Here is a 17,976-nt window from a genome sequence, read left to right as displayed (position 1 = left end):
TCTGTTATAAAAACCCTGGAAGTCGGCCGTTAAACGGCCATTAGAAAATACCATTATAGTCTATGGGATTTTTCTAATAGCCGTTTTAACCCGTTATCGCCCGTTATTAATAACGGACGTTATTTTGTGAGGAGCGAATGAAAGGAAGAAATAGTGCATGCAGTATTTCTCCCGTTACCATCGCCCCTCACAAAATAACGGCCGTTATTAATAACGTGCGATAACAAGTTAAAACAGCTATTAGAAAAATCCCATAGACTATAATGGGATTTTCTAACGGCTGTTTAACGGCTGATTTTCAAGATTTTTATGACGGATGTTCATGACAGATGAATTTTTATAGTGTGAAAAGGGGCCTAATAAAACACAACAGAGAACACAGACCCCATAAGGCTGCTTTCACACTATAAAATTAATCCGTTTTAAAGATCCGTTTGATGCTCCATTATGAAAACCCTGAAAATCGTCCATTAAACGTCCGTTAGAAAATCACATTATAGTCTATGGGATTTTTACATTATCCGTTTTAGTCCGTTATTAATAACGGACGTTATTTTGTGACGGAAGATAGTAACGGGAGAAATAGTGCATGCAGTATTTCTTCCGTTCATTCTCCTGTCACAAAATAACGTCCGTTATTAATAACTGACTATAACGGATTAAAACCGATAATGTAAAAATCCCAGAGACTAGAATGGGATTTTCTAACGGACGTTTAATGCCGATTTTCAGGGTTTTCATAACGGAAGATCAAACGGATCTTTAGAACTGATTAATTTTAGAGTGTGAAAGCAGCCTAACAGGAATAGTAGACAGTTTATTTTGTAAATAAAGATATTTACAAGCACAATATATTTTATTTTAACCTGTTAAGGACGAAGGGCATCTTAGGGCTAGCACTGTCTGATAGGACAGGAGAGAACACAGAGGAGTGCTAGCCCACCCTCACTTACTGGACTTTGCCCATGTCTGTGCTTCAGCTTGGACAAAGCCATGATTTTATAAGCCATGATTTCTATAAAAAGGAAATAAAATGTTCTTATGAAGCATATTGGAAAGGCTTTATACCAAGATGTACAACATTTAAAAAGTTTTTTTTATCTGACAGTGCCCATTTAAGGCCAAAATGGGCTTGGTCCTTAAGGGGTTAACATAAGTAAATAAAGATTATGTTTGTTAAAGAGGACCTGTGTCTACACCACAAAAAAAAAAAACAACGAGATTGCATTATCATTAAGCTTAGCTTTAATCATAAGCTTAGGGTTCCCTGCTCACACACCCTTTTACAGTTTCTTCAAACATTTCCAGTTCCTGAGATATGAGGTCTTCTAGTTTGTCTAACAATTTAGTGAATCAATCAGATAAGCTTGGACATAAATGTACTATTGGGAGTAAGTATCAGGTAATGGATGCGATTACACAGTCAAGGGGTGTGTATTAGTCTATCAAGCAGCTTTTACTACCACTACTATTCCACAGATTAGTCAGGAAACCCCGCCCCCCCCATTCCCACACACACACACACACACACACACACACATACAAAGAAACAACCTATAGATATAAACCACCCAGACCCCTTGTAAAAAAAAAAAAATTTCTAAAATAAATAAATAAAATTGTTAATAATTTTTTTTTTTTTAAAAGGGTAAATATATAATTATTGGCACTTGGAAGCAAGCAAGCAAATGCGGTGTACAGCAGCGTTGGGTTACTGTACAGTACATTATACAACTCCATGCAAACTGCGTTATCTTGCGCTGGGGCACTGGAATGTTGTGCAACATCTCAGTGCCACATGTTGGCACTGGCTACCTCTGTACTTGAAAAGGCCCCCCATATACATACTTCTAATGTCTGAATGGCGAGGTTCAGAGGGCTGCTTCGAGTCCCTGTTGCTCTGCCCCGTCTAGATCTGCTGTATATCAACCACAGGACGCATGCAGTTAGCACTCAGAAGATGGGAGGCGTGGGCCACAGGGCTAATTTTTGTTATAGCTTTTGTCCTATGCCCTTTGTATTAAATTTTGCTTTTGTTTAGTTTTTAATATTGAAAAAAACGTACATGACAAAAACTATAATGAACATTAATATTGGTGCAGCAAGCGTGACAGAAACCGCTGACGGCCAATTCATTTTCTGTTCTCAGCAGCATCACAGCAAGCTCAGGAGAACAGAGTTGGAAAGCTTTTCTCCTGACCAGTCTGGTCCCAGGGCTAGTTTGTGAGGCTCCAGGGTCCTGACTGGTTCCCTCTAAGACAAGAAAAATGTATCTTGAACCACTAATTTTATCTTGAAATATTTCCTCCAGAAGGAGAGTGCTCCTCTGTGTATACATAAACCCATTTCGAAATTTTATTTATTTACATATATTTTTTTTCATAAAAAAATTAAATTAAATTAAAAAAATAAAATATATATAATAATCCTTACATTTTCAGGTTCTACACCAATATCCTCACAGAACTTTTCCATGCCTTCAGGGCCTACAATGTCATCAGTTCCTGTAAGGAGAACAAACCATTTTATTACCCGTGCCTATGTCACAAATGTTCAACCCCTTAAGGACCCAGCCCATTTTCACCTTAAGGACCCGAGCATTTTTTGCATATCTGACCACTGTCACGTTAAGCATTAAAAGGGTTATCCACCATAAGGTGATTTTAGTACGTACCTTGCAGGCAGTAATGGACATGCTTAGGAAGGGTCTGCGCTTGTCTTGGGGCTAAATGGCTATGTTATGAGATTACCAAAACACTATGGCTAGCTTTTTGTAAACTTGTATTTCCTGTTTGACTTATGTTTTTTTTTTTTTTTACAACAAATCCCACAATGCCATTTTCCTCCCTTCCACACATCAGCCACCTCACACATTGAAACAAAAGACCTGTGGTTTTCAATCAGGGTGCCTGTTACATTACAGCTGTTACATTAGTTGCAGATTGATCCCTCCACCCATTGAAGCAGACAGGCTCCCTGTCATCAGCTAACTTGTGAGTCGGGTCTCGGCCGCATTGCAAGCTGGGAAAAATCCGAGACAACAGTCACTTTGTATGCTGGTAAAAATAAATAGTGGGGTGAAAATCACAGAAGAATTGTGAGAAAACCGTCACACACAGGTACAGACACTATATTATGAACTACACTAACTTTACAGCCCCTGTAACGTAGTCAAATAAAAAAAAATCCTGGAATACCCCTTTAATAACTCTGGGATGCTTTTACATACGAATTTGATTCAGAGATTGTTTTTTCGTGACATATTCTACTTTAACATAGTGGTACATTTTTGCTGATATTTGCATCATTTCTTGGTGAAAAATGCAAAAATGTCATGAAAAACTTGAAAATGTTATATTTTATTAACTTTGAAACTCTCTGGTTGTAAGGGAAAAAAAAGACATTCCAAATAAATTATATATTGATTCACATATACAATATGTCTACTTTAGGTTTTCATCATAAAGTTGACATTTGGAAGACAGAGGGCTTCAAAGTTCAGCAGCAATTTTCCAATTTTTTTACAAAATTTTCAAAATCGGAATTTTTCAGGGAACAGTTCAGTTTTGAAGTGGATTTGAGGGGTTAGAAATACATCATAAAAGACCCCATTATAAAAACTGCACCCCTCAAAGTATTCACAATGACATTCAGTAAGTGTGTTAACCCTTTAGGTGTTTCACAGGAATAGCAGCAAAGTGAAGGAGAAAATTAAAAATCTAAATTTTTTACACTCGCATGTTCTTGTAGACCCAGTTTTTGAATTTTTACAAGGGGTAATAGGAGAAAAAGCCCCTACAAACTTTGTAACCCAATTTCTCTTGAGTAAGAAAATACCTCATATGTGTATGTTAAAAGTGTTCAGTGGGCACAGTAGAGGGTTCAGAAGGGAAGGAGCAACAATGGGATTTTGGAGAGTGAGTGTTGCTGAAATGGTTTTTGGGGGGCATGTCACATTTAGGAAGCCCCTATGGCGCCATAACAGCAAAAAATAAAAATACTATTTTGGAAATACTATTTGGGAAACTACACCCCTCAAGGCACATAACAAGGGGTCCAGTGAGCCTTAACACCCCACAGGTGTTTGACTACTTTTCGTTAAAGTCGGATGTGTAAATGAAAATTATTTTTTTTTCATTGAAGCACAGTTTTTTCCCCAAAATTACCATTTTTACAAAGGGTAATGGGAGAAAATGCCCCCCAAATTTGTAACCCCATTTCTTCTGAGTATGGAAATACCCCATATGTGGACATCAAGTGCTCTGCTGGCGCACTACAATGCTCTGAAGAGAGAAGAGAGAAGAGCTTTTGGAGAGAGAATTTGGTTGGAATAGAAGTTGGGGGCCTTGCGCGTTTACAAAGGGAAAATAGGGGGGGAAAAAGCCTCCCCAAAATTTTTAACCCCATGCCTTCTGCATACCCCATATGTGGATGTAAAGTGCTCTGCTGGCGCACTACAATGCTCAGAATAGAAGGAGCGCCATTGGGCTTTTGGAGAGAAAATTTGTCCGGAATTGAAGGCCACGTGTGTTTACAAAGCCCCCATAGTGCCAGAACAATGTGACTACCCCCCACACACATGTGACTACACCCCTCACAGAATTTAATAAGGGGTGCAGTGAGCATTTACACCCCACTGGCATTGACAGATCTTTGAAACAGTGGACTGTGCAAATGAAAAATTATGTTTTTCATTTTCACGGACCACTGTTCCAAAAATCTGTCAAACGCCAGTGGGGTGTAAATGCTCACTGCACCCCTTATTAAATTCTGTGAGGGGTGTAGTTTCCAAAATAGGGTCACATGTGGGTACTTATTTTTTTGGGTTTATGTCAGAACCGCTGTAAAATCAGCCACCCCTGTGCAAATCCCCAATTTAGGCCTCAAATGTGCATAGTGTGCTCTCACTCCTGAGCCTTGTTGTGCGTCCTCAGAGCATTTTACGCCCACATATGGGGTATTTCCGTACTCGGGAGAAATTTTGTTACAAATTTTGGGGGTCTTTTTTCCCTTTACCTCTTGTGGTAAAAGTATGGGGCAACACCAGCATGTTAGTGTAAATTTTTTGATTTTTTTACACTAACAGGCTGGTGTAGCCCCCAACATTTCCTTTTCGTAAGGGGTAAAAGGAGAAAAAGCCCCCCCAAGATTTGTAACTCAATTGCTCCCGAGTACGGAAATACCCCATTATGTGATCTTAAACTGTTTCGTTGAAATGCGACAGGGCTCCGAAGTGAAACAGCACCATGCGCATTTGAGGACTAAAATAGGGGTTGCATAGGGGTGAACATAGGGGTATTCTAGGGCAGTGATTCCCAAACAGGGTGCCTCCAGCTGATGCTAAACTCCCAGCATGCCTGGACAGTCAGTGGCTGTCCAGAAATGCTGGGAGTTGTTGTTTTGCAACAGCTGGAGGCTCTGTTTTGAAAACACTGCCGTATGATACGTTTTTCATTTTTATTGGGGGGGGGGGACAGTTTAAGGGAGTGTATATGTAGTGTTTTACCCTTTAATATGTGTAAGTGTAGTGTAGTGTAGTGTTTATAGGGTACATTCACACTGGCAGGTTTGCGGTGGGTGGGTAGGGGGGGGGGACCTTCAGCTGTTGCAAAACTACAACTCCCAGCATGCACTGACAGACCGTGCATGGCTGGGAGTTGTACTTTTGCAACAGCTGGAGGCACACTGGTTGGAAAACCTTCAGTTAGGTTCTGTTACCCAACTCAGTATTTTCCAACCAGTGTGCCTCCAGCTGTTGCAAAACTACAACTCCCAGCATGTAATGATCGCCAAAGGGCATGCTGGGAGATGTAGTTATGCAACAGCTGGAGGTACGCAACTACAACTACCAGCATGGAGAGACAGACGTTTGCTGTTCGTGCATGCTGGGAGTTGTAGTTTTTGCAAGATTTAGAGGACAACGGTTACGAAACCCCCGCACAGTGATCTCCAAACTGTGGCCCTACAGATGTTGCAAAACTACAAATGCCAGCATGCCCAGACAGCAAACTACTGTGTGGGAAAGCTGGGAGTTGTAGTTTTACAAAATCTAGAGGGCCACAGTTTAGAGACCACTGTATAGTGGTTTCCAAACTGTAGCCCTCCAGATGTTGCTAGGCAACGACTCACGGGCTTCCGTAGTCTGCACCAGGAGCCGCACCTCATTGCCGTCCGCTGATCGCTGCTGGTCACAGCACAGTTCCCCGTTCTGCCTGGACTACCGTGGGTGGGCAGAGTGGGGGAACAGAACTTTAACCCCCCTGCCCCCGATCTGCTATTGGTCGGTCGATTCTGACTGACCAATAGCAGGGATAGGAGGGGTGGCACCCCTGCCACCTCCCACTCCTATCCCTTCAGGGGATTGTGGGTGTCTTGGACAGCCCCAATCCCCCTTATTTTTCGGGTCACTGGAGACCCGTAATAGCCGCAGATCGCCGGTTTGCACAGGGTGACTGCTGAATGATTTCAGTAGGCATGCCAGTCTGGTCCCAGCCCGGTGAGCGGCGGGGGCTGGAATTCCCACGGCCGTCCAGGTACGCCCTAGGTCCTTAAGTATATGATTGTAATGACCTTTTAGACTTGAGGTACTATAAACTGATTGACCAAATACAAACTGACTTTCTCATTGAGGTCAAGGGGTAATATCTACAGCATAAACTGAATTTCAATGTGCACAGCAGGTCAATTTCCATGCAGGTTCCAGACGGAGTTTATCATTCATTTACCCATATATTTCCTGCTACTCCAACGCCACCGCCATTCTGGTGTTCTCCACAAGGCCTGCAGCGATAAATTCACATACATTGTTCATCATGAATCAGAGAGGCATATCTATATCATTGAAGAGTCTGTCCCAAATTAGGTCATCTTACTTTGGTGGGATAGTTCACACTATTTGGTCAAAGGTTATTCTAAGAAACTCCATTTTTAAACATATAGCAATACTGCAATTTAGGAGTCATATTATACATATCTTAGCATTAGCAGTGTGCTGCTGTAAATTTCTTGTTTGCTTAAGTTTTTTATGTGGCACTGCAGCCAATTGTTAGCTTCGGTGGTCATGTGACAGACAGCATTAGGAAAGTTCAGACCCTTTGCCCTTTTTCACATGGTTATGTTGAGGCTTTGTGCCACGTCGTCCAGCTGAGAGATCTGTACATTTCTCTGCATAGACCTTATTGCAAAGCGCAATGCCGTCCATTTCCCCCGCTAACAACAATCACAGCGGGTCTCAGGAGAAAGTCACAGTGCGATCAACTTTTGACATAAAGGAAACGCCAAATATCATATCCGGTGTGCAAATGGGAACTTCCAGAAAGTCAACCATCAATGCAGCCTCCACCAATTTGGGCTTAAAGGAGTAGTCCAGTCCAGGGGATACGTTTCAGATCGCGCGCGCGGGGGGGGGGGGGGTTCCGACCGCTGGGGCCCCCCGCGATCTCCTGTATGGCGCCTGGCAGCCGGCAGGAATGGGGCGTGCTGACCACTGCACGAAGCGGCGGCTGACATACACCCTCAAAATAGTGCTATGGCAGAACTGGAGACTGCCGAAGGCAGGCTGCCGGGGCCCCATACAGGAGATCGTGGGGGGCACAAGAGGTCAGACCCCCCGCAATCTGAAACTTATCCCCTATCCTTAGGATAGGGGATACGGTTTTCAGGTCTGGACTACTCCTTTAATGTAAGAGTGGGCAAAAAGAAGCTTCTCCTCAGTAAGAGACACATGAAGGCTGCCTGGATTTTGGTTGGGTGGGGGGGGGGGGGGGGGGAAAGAGAAACAAACCCACATTCCGAGAAAACAAGATTGTCAGGACTGATTAAACCAAGATTAAATGTATTAGTCTCAATTTTAAGTGTCTGAAGGAAACCAGGCCCTGCTCATCACCTGCCCAATACCATCCCTACAGTGAAGCATGGTGGTAACAGTATAATGCTGTGGGGTGTTTTCCTGCAGCTGGGACAGGAAACTGGTCAATGTTGAGGATAAGATGCATGGAGCAGAGATTCTTAGTGAAAACCTGATCCAGAGTGTTCTGGACTCCAGAATTGGAGAAAGATTTACCTTCCAACAGGACAATGGCCCATATTTATCAATTTGTCTGATAAAAAAAAAAAGCAGAGGGACAACTCTGTAAATGTCCTTGAGTGGCCCAGCCAGAACAAGGACTTGAAACCAGCAAAATATCTCTGGAGAGACCTGAAAATTGCTTCCAATAGCAGTCCTCATTCAATCTGACAGAGCCCGAGAGGATCTGAAGAAGAACGTCAGAAAATCCCCAAATCCAGATGTGCAAACCTTGTGACATCATACCGGAGAAGACTGGAGGATGCCCTTCAAATAAAGTACTAAATGGTCTGAAGATTTAGGTCAAAGCAATATTTTAGCTTTTCATATTTAATACATTTACAGAAGTATCCACAATTCATCTCATTATGGGGTATTGCATTGTACATGCAAGAAAAGACTGCTGAGGCCAATGAGTGATGAACAATGTATGTGAGATCGCTGCAGGCTTGGTGGACAACACCAGAGTGGCAGCAGTGCTGGAATTACAGAATAAAGGTTTTGGTATTTTTTTCAGTTTTATGCTAATCCCAACTCTTAGGTATTTTTTTTTTGTTTTTTTTTTAATAATCTCAACAACCCCTTTAATGGCTTTGTGATTTTCTGGTAAATCACAGTTATTCCAAGTAACAACAACTATTCCCTATCTATAGGGTAGGAAATGAGTGTTAGATCACAGGGGTCCAACCTGCGATATCAAGAACGGGGCTCCGAGTCTTTGTTTTTGTCTATGGAGCTGTATAAATTACCAAGCACTGTACTTGGCTATTTCCAGTGGCTCTATAGAGAACGGAGCAGCGGCTCAGCTCAATTTAGAACAAAGTCTCAGGGTCTGTTCTCAGGATTATACGGGGTTCGCCACAGCCATTTCTCAGATGTTTGGTGGACACTGTGTTGGACCATACCACAGGTTTTTGTGTCTAATTTTGGTCAGTAGTTTTACCAAAACAAAAAGTGGAACCCACACAGTATAATTACAGATGAGGGTCCAGAAAATGCTCCTGTGACCCAATAGAATCATTTCCCCGTCAACTGTATGGTTGTATTAAACATCAGGACCATACCTGCATATTCATAAAACCATTCAAGGCACCTCTTGCTTGAAAAAGCTTCCTCCTCTGCTCTTATTCTGGAGTGGTCATATTTCTTGTACATTCTTAAAGACAAAGCATAGAGGCAGATTACAACAAAGTTTGGGGTGGTATTATTTATAAGTATGTCTGTCAATTTAACCACTTACTGTCCACACACATTTCTACTGCTGCGAAGGCCCACTTACAGCCGTAACAACAAATACCCCCCACATGAACTGTGCAACGTCTTTAAACTGAATTCAATGAGAAAAAAAATATGGAAGTAAAATAGGTGTATTTTGAGGCATAACATGGCAGCTTTTTCTTCAAAATTTCACCACAAAATAGGTGTGTAAACATAGCCTTAGAGGTGCTAAACGCAGGTAGTTCATTCCCCACTTGTTCCTTATATAATTATAAAGGCACTTTGCTATTTACTTGCTGTTAAAATTCTCAACCTTTTTGAGGGAGATTTATGAAAACCTTTCCAGAGGAAAAGTTACTGAGTTGCCCATAGCAACCAATCAGATCGCTTCTTTCATTTTTGACAAGGCCTCTGAAAAATGAAAGAAGCGATCTGATTAGTTGCTATGGGCAACTCAGCAACTTCTCCTCTAGACAGGTTTTGATAAATCTCTCCCTATAAGTTTTTAATGTGATTGGAAAAACAGCCACTAGGTGGTTCTGTTCTGATCCCTGCACAAGTCAAACAGTTAGTTTGGTCTCTTCCTGGCCTGGCAGCAGACCAAACTCAGGAAGTGTGTGCGGGGCATGGCAAGGCACAGCTCTCCCAGGCTTCAGTGACATTGTCCCTGCTGAGGAACACCCACTTCCTCCTGCCAGGAGCTCACACAATGTGAGCAAGGGGAAAGATATTATACAGAGCTTTTTAAAGTTTGGAAAAAATTTAAGGGCAGGAGGGGTGTTAGGAGTAGTTAGGGTATATAATCTGAGTTAGCTTAGAAAATATGGTTTGATGACAGGTACTTTTTAAAAGACAAAGGCTGAGTAAGCAGAAATGGTTGGGGATATATAAAAAAATAAATAAATATATATATATATAATAATAATAATCAGGGAAATTACAAACTTCACTAGTTCTTAAATTATACCTAACTTTTCTGACAACTTTTGGACATGTCATAGAGATATGTCAGCAGTTGTGATCGGTCAGGGTCCAGCTGCTAAGAGCCCCCACTGATTGCTAGAATGAAGGGACAGAAGCAATCACCTGAGTTCTGTGCCCTTTGGTTTCTACTCAGCTTTTCTCAGAAAGCCTAGCGTTCTGTGTACGGACATGAGACCTTCACTCAGTTCGTTCTCCCTGCTCGACTTTCTAAACAGTCAGTGCTAGAATTGTTTCAATCAATAATATGGCTGCTGATCTCCTACCCATCGTGTCTACTTTTCTTAGCCAACAGGTCATCACCAGCAGCAGGTCTCCTCTTTTTTCGTGGGGGCATGGTTTTAGTAAAGCAGTCTGAGGTACTGCAGGAACGCAGACTCCCTGAAAAGAAATAAGGAACCTTCAAATAGGAAATCATTTCTGTAGATCACTGTACTACACATTTATAGCACAGATAACATATAAATAAAAAAATACCAGGTCTCAGCTGTCAAAGATTTGCCCTTTAAGATCATACGTATCCTTTGAGGGCTTTCAGGCCCGTCCAGCAAGTCAAGTCACGATACCTCTACGTTTTATTTTTTGACAAAGCATGCAATAAATCTTTTAATATTCCTATATGACAGTAAGATATATGTAGTGATACTGTAAGGCTAAGACTCTATCCACACTACCATTATGGTGGGTTATGTCAGGTTTTCTGTTGCTTGTAGATAACAAGAAGAGAGTCAACAAGATTTGTTACACACAATGCATCCATTACAACGGTCACATGGTAAATAGTGTATTAGTGTGAACAGAGCCCAGCATTACCAATATATTATTAGAATTCTGTAGAAGCTCATCTTTAATGCGTAATTGTTATAAACCTGCATGATTTTGTTAGATTAACAAGATGATATTAGTGCTCTCACTCTAGTTATTGAGTTATTAAGAGTCTCTATTCATGGTACACAGCCATTTCTAATTTTCTCAGGGGTGGGATCAGAGGAGGTCTGTTTTCCAGTAGTATACACACAGTTACTTTATTTTCCTTAGTTGTCTGGCAAACCACAGTAAAACACAATGACTTCTCCTTACTGCTATGCCATAACATGGCGCTGGTGAAAGTACACTGGACTGAGCAGGCAGCACTGTGCTAGAAGATAATTTAGAGTACACTGCTCTAGATAGCATGTTTGGGGAGAAAGGGATTCTACAAAGCCAATGCATCAAGGTGCATCAATGCATCAAGCAGAAATGAAAAACAGCAGAAAGGCAAGTAAGGGGTTACACTAAGCACTAAACTGTTGATGCTGCTGAGGTTTTTTGATTTACCTTTCAGGGACAGTGTAGACCTCTCTATAGGACAGAGATAGGCTCACAGATTGCAGGTACACAGCCCAGGCTTAAAGTATACCTGTCATTAATACTTCTGCTATAATGTAGATAATACTATTATATGTATATTTGTAATATACATAGATTAAACAATTTGTATTTTTTCGGGTGAAAAAATGCTGTCTTTGCAGCTATTTCCTGTGTGTCTATATGAGGAGTCCAAATACAAGTGATGGCAGGACATGCAGGGCTCTGTGCAGGCTCCTGACTTTTCAATTATCCTGATGTGTAAGCCAGAAGCATGTCACAGAGCCTCAGTGCACATAGCCCCGCTTGTCCTCCGTGTACAGAGCCCCGCTTGTCCTCAGTGTACAGAGCCCCGCTTGTCCTCAGTGTACAGAGCCCCGCTTGTCCTCAGTGTACAGAGCCCCGCTTGTCCTCAGTGTACAGAGCCCCGCTTGTCCTCAGTGTACAGAGCCCCGCTTGTCCTCAGTGTACAGAGCCCCGCTTGTCCTCAGTGTACAGAGCCCCGCTTGTCCTCAGTGTACAGAGCCCCGCTTGTCCTCAGTGTACAGAGCCCCGCTTGTCCTCAGTGTACAGAGCCCCGCTTGTCCTCAGTGTACAGAGCCCCGCTTGTCCTCAGTGTACAGAGCCCCGCTTGTCCTCAGTGTACAGAGCCCCGCTTGTCCTCAGTGTACAGAGCCCCGCTTGTCCTCAGTGTACAGAGCCCCGCTTGTCCTCAGTGTACAGAGCCCCGCTTGTCCTCAGTGTACAGAGTCCTGCTTGTATACACACACTTCCTGTATTTGGACTCCTCACAGAGACACACAGACAATAGCTGTAGGGACAAAATATACAATTTTTTTTAACCAATGTATATTACAAATATACATATAAAAGGTATTATGTATATTGTATAAGACATTTTTGTTTATGACAGGTACACTTTAATCTCTCTCTTGTGCACATAGTATTAAATACGCCCTACCCTCCATCTCCTATGTTCCATCTTGGCCTCACTGTTACGAGAGATGGACATAGCCTAACAATGGGAAGTGGACAGCAGAGAGACATCTACTGGCCAAGACTAGTAAGGCTTTTCTGGGTTAAAGGGTATGATTTTTTATTATTATAATTATTTTTTTTAATGAAGGGATTTACAGATATGTTAACAATCACACAGCCTATTAACCGTAGAAAAACGGTATGAACCAGTGACTATTTAATTATAGAGTGAAAAACAAAGAAAAGAACATTTGGGGAGGGGGGAGTCTACCTGTCTGGTGATCGTCTTGACCCACGTCTTCTGTCAAATTCTGCAAATTGGATATAAGAATGTCACCTGTTATTATACATTACACAGACTTGAATATCTACACGAGATCCCTTAAAATGTGATATGTAATATTTATCCTTTTCTTAAGGGATCAAAGGGGTAAGAACATTGTAGTGCAGACTTCAAATGTATTCAATGATGTGATTATATCAACCAGACAGACAGTCATAAGTAGTCTGTTTATATAACCTCGCAATCTCTACGAATGTATAAATGCATGCACTCTACAGGTACATGGAATCTCATAATTTGCTTCCAGACAACAAACTACATGTAACTATTCCACAATATGTTTATGCCAACATCGTGTTCTCACCAGCCGGTTGAGTGTGTGGTATATCTTGTGAATATTTGCCAGTGTTGATAGATGAGAGTTCAGTTGAAAATCTGTGTAATGAAATAGAAAAACAAAAATTACACAAGATGTCAATGTTTTTTTTAGATTAAAGAGAATCTGTCATCTTGACATCATGCTCAGAGCTGTAGACATGGGCTGACAGCCGAAAGAGAGAAAACAAATGATACCTGTCGTTAAGCTGATGGTTGTTTGCAAAGTTATAAAATGATGTTTTTCTTATAAAAAGGTCTAAAGTCTGAACGGCCAGGCTGAGCTGCAGCTTTCAGGCCTCCTCCCTCCACCACCCCTCTGTGCTTAGCATCCAGCACTGAGCTCTGTACATCAATCACGCAGGGCAGGCAGGGGTGGTTGGAGACGTGCATATTGCAGCTCAGTCTGGATGCAGCATGATTTGTTGATATAGCTCTGAGCAGCTCAGAAAACCTCACAGGAAATGTAAAGTCCAGACAAATTAATGATGTCATGTGCGCAATTTGGTGCAAATTGTTCCATAATGTTACATTCACATCAGAATTCCAGAGCTCCAATACAGAGTCAATATAACAGAATCATTATTACTTTATTAACCCCTGGCAGTCAGATGACATGACATTACATGCCAGCCACACGTATAAGTGGCATCTAGTTAAAGAGGTTATCCAGAAATAGAAAAAAAAACTGCAATTTTTTTTCAAAAACAGTTCCACGTCTGTCTCCAGGTTGGGTATGGTTTTACAACTTGGCTCCATTCACTTCAAATGGAACTGAGCTGAACCACATCCAACCTAGAGACAGACTGGGATCAGTTTTTGAAAGAAAGTAGCTCTGTTTTTCTATTCCTGGATAACCCCTTTAAATGGGCAATGCCATTAAAACTAATTTTTGCTATTGCATTCTTTACGGTAAATAAAAAAATCTAATGTACTTTGTTTAAAAAAATAATAATTACGTTTTCAATGATTTGTGTTAAAAAAAAGCTGCCACTAGGTGTCTCCCTACTTGTCCAGACTCTTACACAGACTTTGGACTCCTGCTGGCCTAGCAGAAGTCCAAAATCAGGAAATGCAGTCTGGAGTGCTGAAGGGGGTGTGTGCAGCCTTAGCCAATCATAGCTCACACTGAACTGCTCTGGGCTGTGTGTAGCAGAGTGAGGGAGGAAGTTCTCCCCTGTATGGCTTGCTGGGGAATGCCCCTTCCCAGTCTGTGAATCTGACTGAGCAGAAAATACAGAGCAATATCAAGGTAGAAAACTAAACATTTTTTATAAAAATAAAGGCATGATGGGGGCAGTGAACTGGGAGGCTTATTAAATTTAACAAGATCATGACAGGTACTCTTTAAGTTACACAGGCACAAGATGTCCACTCAGACAGGGTCATTACTTAAGGGGTACTCCGGTACTAAACATCTTATCCCCTATCAAAAGGATAGGGGATAAGATGTTAGATCTCAAGGATCCCGCCGCTGGGGACCCCCACAATCTCTCCTGCAGCACCCCAGTTTTTCAGCTGCACAGAGCGAGGATAGGGGATAAGAGGTTTGGCGCCAGAGTACCCCTTGAAAGCACATGTACACAGTTCACACTGAAAATAAGCTTTTTCTCTGACAATTTTTTTTTACAACAGCTGCCTAAAGGAATAAGAAGGATTTATAAATAAAGCATAGAAAATATTCTCTTGTGTGCATGAATAATAACTAGTTCATGAAAACAAATAGATCACACAGTTAGATCACATCGCTTCTAAGTCATGATCAAAAGTTGCAGTCAACTGTAACCTGAAGGGCAACTTCACTGTATCTTCTGCTGCAGATTTGCGAGTGGAAAAGCCATAGTTCAGTGCAGTATTTGGGCCAGCTCACTCTACGATTCAGCAATATGGGTGCCGGATCCAGTTAAGGGAGCCAATACCGGGCACTCCCGTATCCCAGCCAGACCCAGCCCGTATGTAATGCATTTCAATGAGTCAACCAGAGTAAACACTGACTCTGTTCGGCTCATTTTTGCCCCGTATAAGGTTCTCTAACCGGACCTAAAACCGTGGTATACCACAGTTTTAGGTCCTGTCAGAAAACCGTATACGGGGCAAAAATCAGCCAACCGGAGTCAGCGTTTGACTACGGTTGGCTTACTGAAATGAATGGGGTTCGGGCCGGATCCTGCTGGGATAGGGGAGCACCCGATTTTTGCTCCCCCCAACTGGATCCGGTACACTACAAACGTAGTGTGAACCTAGCCTTAGGCTACATTCGCATCACGATTATGCCATACTGTTTTGCCATACTGATTTTGCTTTTATCCCTCAAAAACTGACAAAACTGTATGCAATCCTTTGTTCAATAAGGTTTCCGTTAAAGGGGTATTCCAGGAAAAAACTTTATATATAATCTCAACTGGCTCCAGAAAGTGAAACAGATTTGAAAATTACTTCTATTAAAAAATCTTAATCCTTTCAGTACTTATTAGGGGTCTGAATCGACAAGAATTTGGCGATTCGATTCGAATCGCGATACCAGTGTGGCGATTCGATATATCCAGATATATCGCGATACCGTCTAGGTGACGATACATCGCGATATATCCCGATTCTGTCTAAAAAACAATGTCTTTTACACTTTTATTAAAACTTTATTTTTATTTGATTTTTTTTTATACACTTTATTAGTCTTTTAGGAATCATTAGATTTCTCAGACAGATAAATAGATTTCTATTGAACTCCATTTATCTGCGATCCATTGATAGAGCCTGGTCCAGCCAGGCTCTATCAATGACAGAGCCACGGAGAGCAGGGAAGCAGAGGTAAGCCCTCCGGCTACCTCCACAGTGGATCGCCCACCCGCGATCGCGCTGCGGGGGGGCAGTCTAGCCCACCAGGAAGCATACACATGTCCCTTTAGACGCCGCTGTCAGCTTTGACAGCGGCGATCTAAAGGGTTAATAGCCAGCCGCGGCATTCGCCGCATGCTGGCTATTAGCGGCGGCCCCCGGCTACTGAGAACAGCCGGGGGCTGCAGAGTATGGAGCGGGCACGAGTCGGGAGCCCCCTCCATACACAATGCAGAGCACCGCATGCTGGATATTAGCGGCGGTGATGCATCAGCGGCCCCCGGCTACTGAAATCAGCCGGGGGTCGCAGAGTATGGAGCGGGCACGAGTCGGAGCCAGCTCCGTACACCCAGAGCGCCGCCGCGGCAGATCCGGCTGACAAAATGTGGAACTTGTATCTCCTGATGCCAGAGACATTTTTTTCCGGGGATCAGGAGATACAAATTCCACATCCCTAAAAGAATCGATTCAAAAATATTTTGAATCGATTCAGTATCGGCAAGTGAAAAATCGCGATAATCGCGGGAATCGATTTTTTCTTACATCCCTAGTACTTCTAGTAGCTTCTGAAGTTAAGGTTGTTCTTTTCTGTCTAAATCCTCTCTGATGACACTGGTGATAGATTTCCTTTAAGATGAACTGGTGCCAGAAAGTTAAAACAGATTTGTAAATTACTTCTATTTAAAATTCTTAATTCTTCCTACTTATCAGTTGCTATATAATACAGAGGAGAGGTTTTTCTTTTTGCTCTCTGCTGTCAATGTCAGGAACTGTCCAGAGCAGCAGCAAATCCCAATAGAAAACCTATGCTGCTCTGGACAGTTCCTGACATTGACAGAGGTGTCAGCATAGAGCACTGTGGTCAGACAAAAATGAAACCAAAAAAGAAAAGAACTTCCTCTGTAGTATACAGCAGCTGATAAGTACTGGAAGGATTAAGATTTATAAATTGAAGTAATTTACAAATCTGTTCAACTTTTTGGCAGCAATTGATTAAAAAAAAAAAAGCATATTGTTTTCCACCGGAGTACCCCTTTAACCTGAGGGTTTTTCGGTTTTTGCACTTTCGTTTTTTCCCCCTAACCTTTTAAAAATTATAACCCTTTCAATTTTGCACCTAAAAATCCATATGATGGCTTAATTTTTGTGCTACCAATTCTACTTTGCAGTGACATCAGTCATTTTACCCAAAAATCAACAGCAAAACAGAAAAAGAAATATCATTGTGCGACGAAATTGAAGAAAAAACGCCATTTTGTAACTTTTGGGGGCTTCCGTTTCTATGCAGTAATTTTTTAAGTAAAAATGACATCTGACCTTTATTCTGTAGGTCCATACGATTAAAATGATACCCTACTTATATATCGGTTTGATTTTGTCGTACTTGTGGAAAAAACCATAACTACATGCACGGAAATTTATACGTTTAAAATTATCATCTTCTGACCCCTATAACTTTTTTTTATTTTTCTGCATATGGGGCGGTATGAAGGCTCATTTTTTGTGCCGTGATCTGACGTTTTTAGCGGTACCATTTTTGTATTGATCTGATTTTTTGATCGCTTTTTATTCATGATGTAAAAAGCAACCAAAAATACGTTATTTTGGACTTTGGAATTTTTTTGCGGGTACGCCATTGATCGTGCGGTTTAATTAATGATATATTTTTATTGTTCGGACATTTGCGCACACGGCGATACCACATATGTTTATATTTTTATTTACATGGTGTTTTTTTATGGGAAATGGGGGGGTGATTTGAACTTTTATTAAAGAAAGAGTTAAATCACATTTATTAACTTTTTTTATTTATTTTTTTTTTACCCTTTTTTTTTGCAGTGTTATAGCTCCCATAGGGACCTATAACACTGCACACACTGATTGCCAACACTGT

General features: G+C 41.6%; 1 protein-coding gene across 2 annotated transcripts in view; it reads right to left on the bottom strand.

Moving 5' to 3' along the window:
* Window positions 1–17,976, bottom strand: part of DCUN1D4 (defective in cullin neddylation 1 domain containing 4) — a 54,718-nt gene that overhangs the window by 11,559 nt on the left and 25,183 nt on the right. For both annotated transcript variants that reach the window (XM_056557917.1, XM_056557925.1), the window contains exons 2-6: window positions 13,237–13,307; window positions 12,861–12,900; window positions 10,531–10,645; window positions 9,130–9,221; window positions 2,434–2,504 (exon numbers count right to left, since the gene is read on the bottom strand). In XM_056557917.1, the coding sequence (XP_056413892.1) occupies window positions 2,434–2,504; window positions 9,130–9,221; window positions 10,531–10,645; window positions 12,861–12,900; window positions 13,237–13,307 (389 nt within the window). The remainder of the gene's footprint in view (window positions 1–2,433; window positions 2,505–9,129; window positions 9,222–10,530; window positions 10,646–12,860; window positions 12,901–13,236; window positions 13,308–17,976) is intronic.

Source organism: Hyla sarda, chromosome 1, assembly GCF_029499605.1.
Source record: "Hyla sarda isolate aHylSar1 chromosome 1, aHylSar1.hap1, whole genome shotgun sequence".
NCBI lineage: Eukaryota > Metazoa > Chordata > Amphibia > Anura > Hylidae > Hyla > Hyla sarda.
This window is presented reverse-complemented; position numbering and strand designations above follow the sequence as displayed.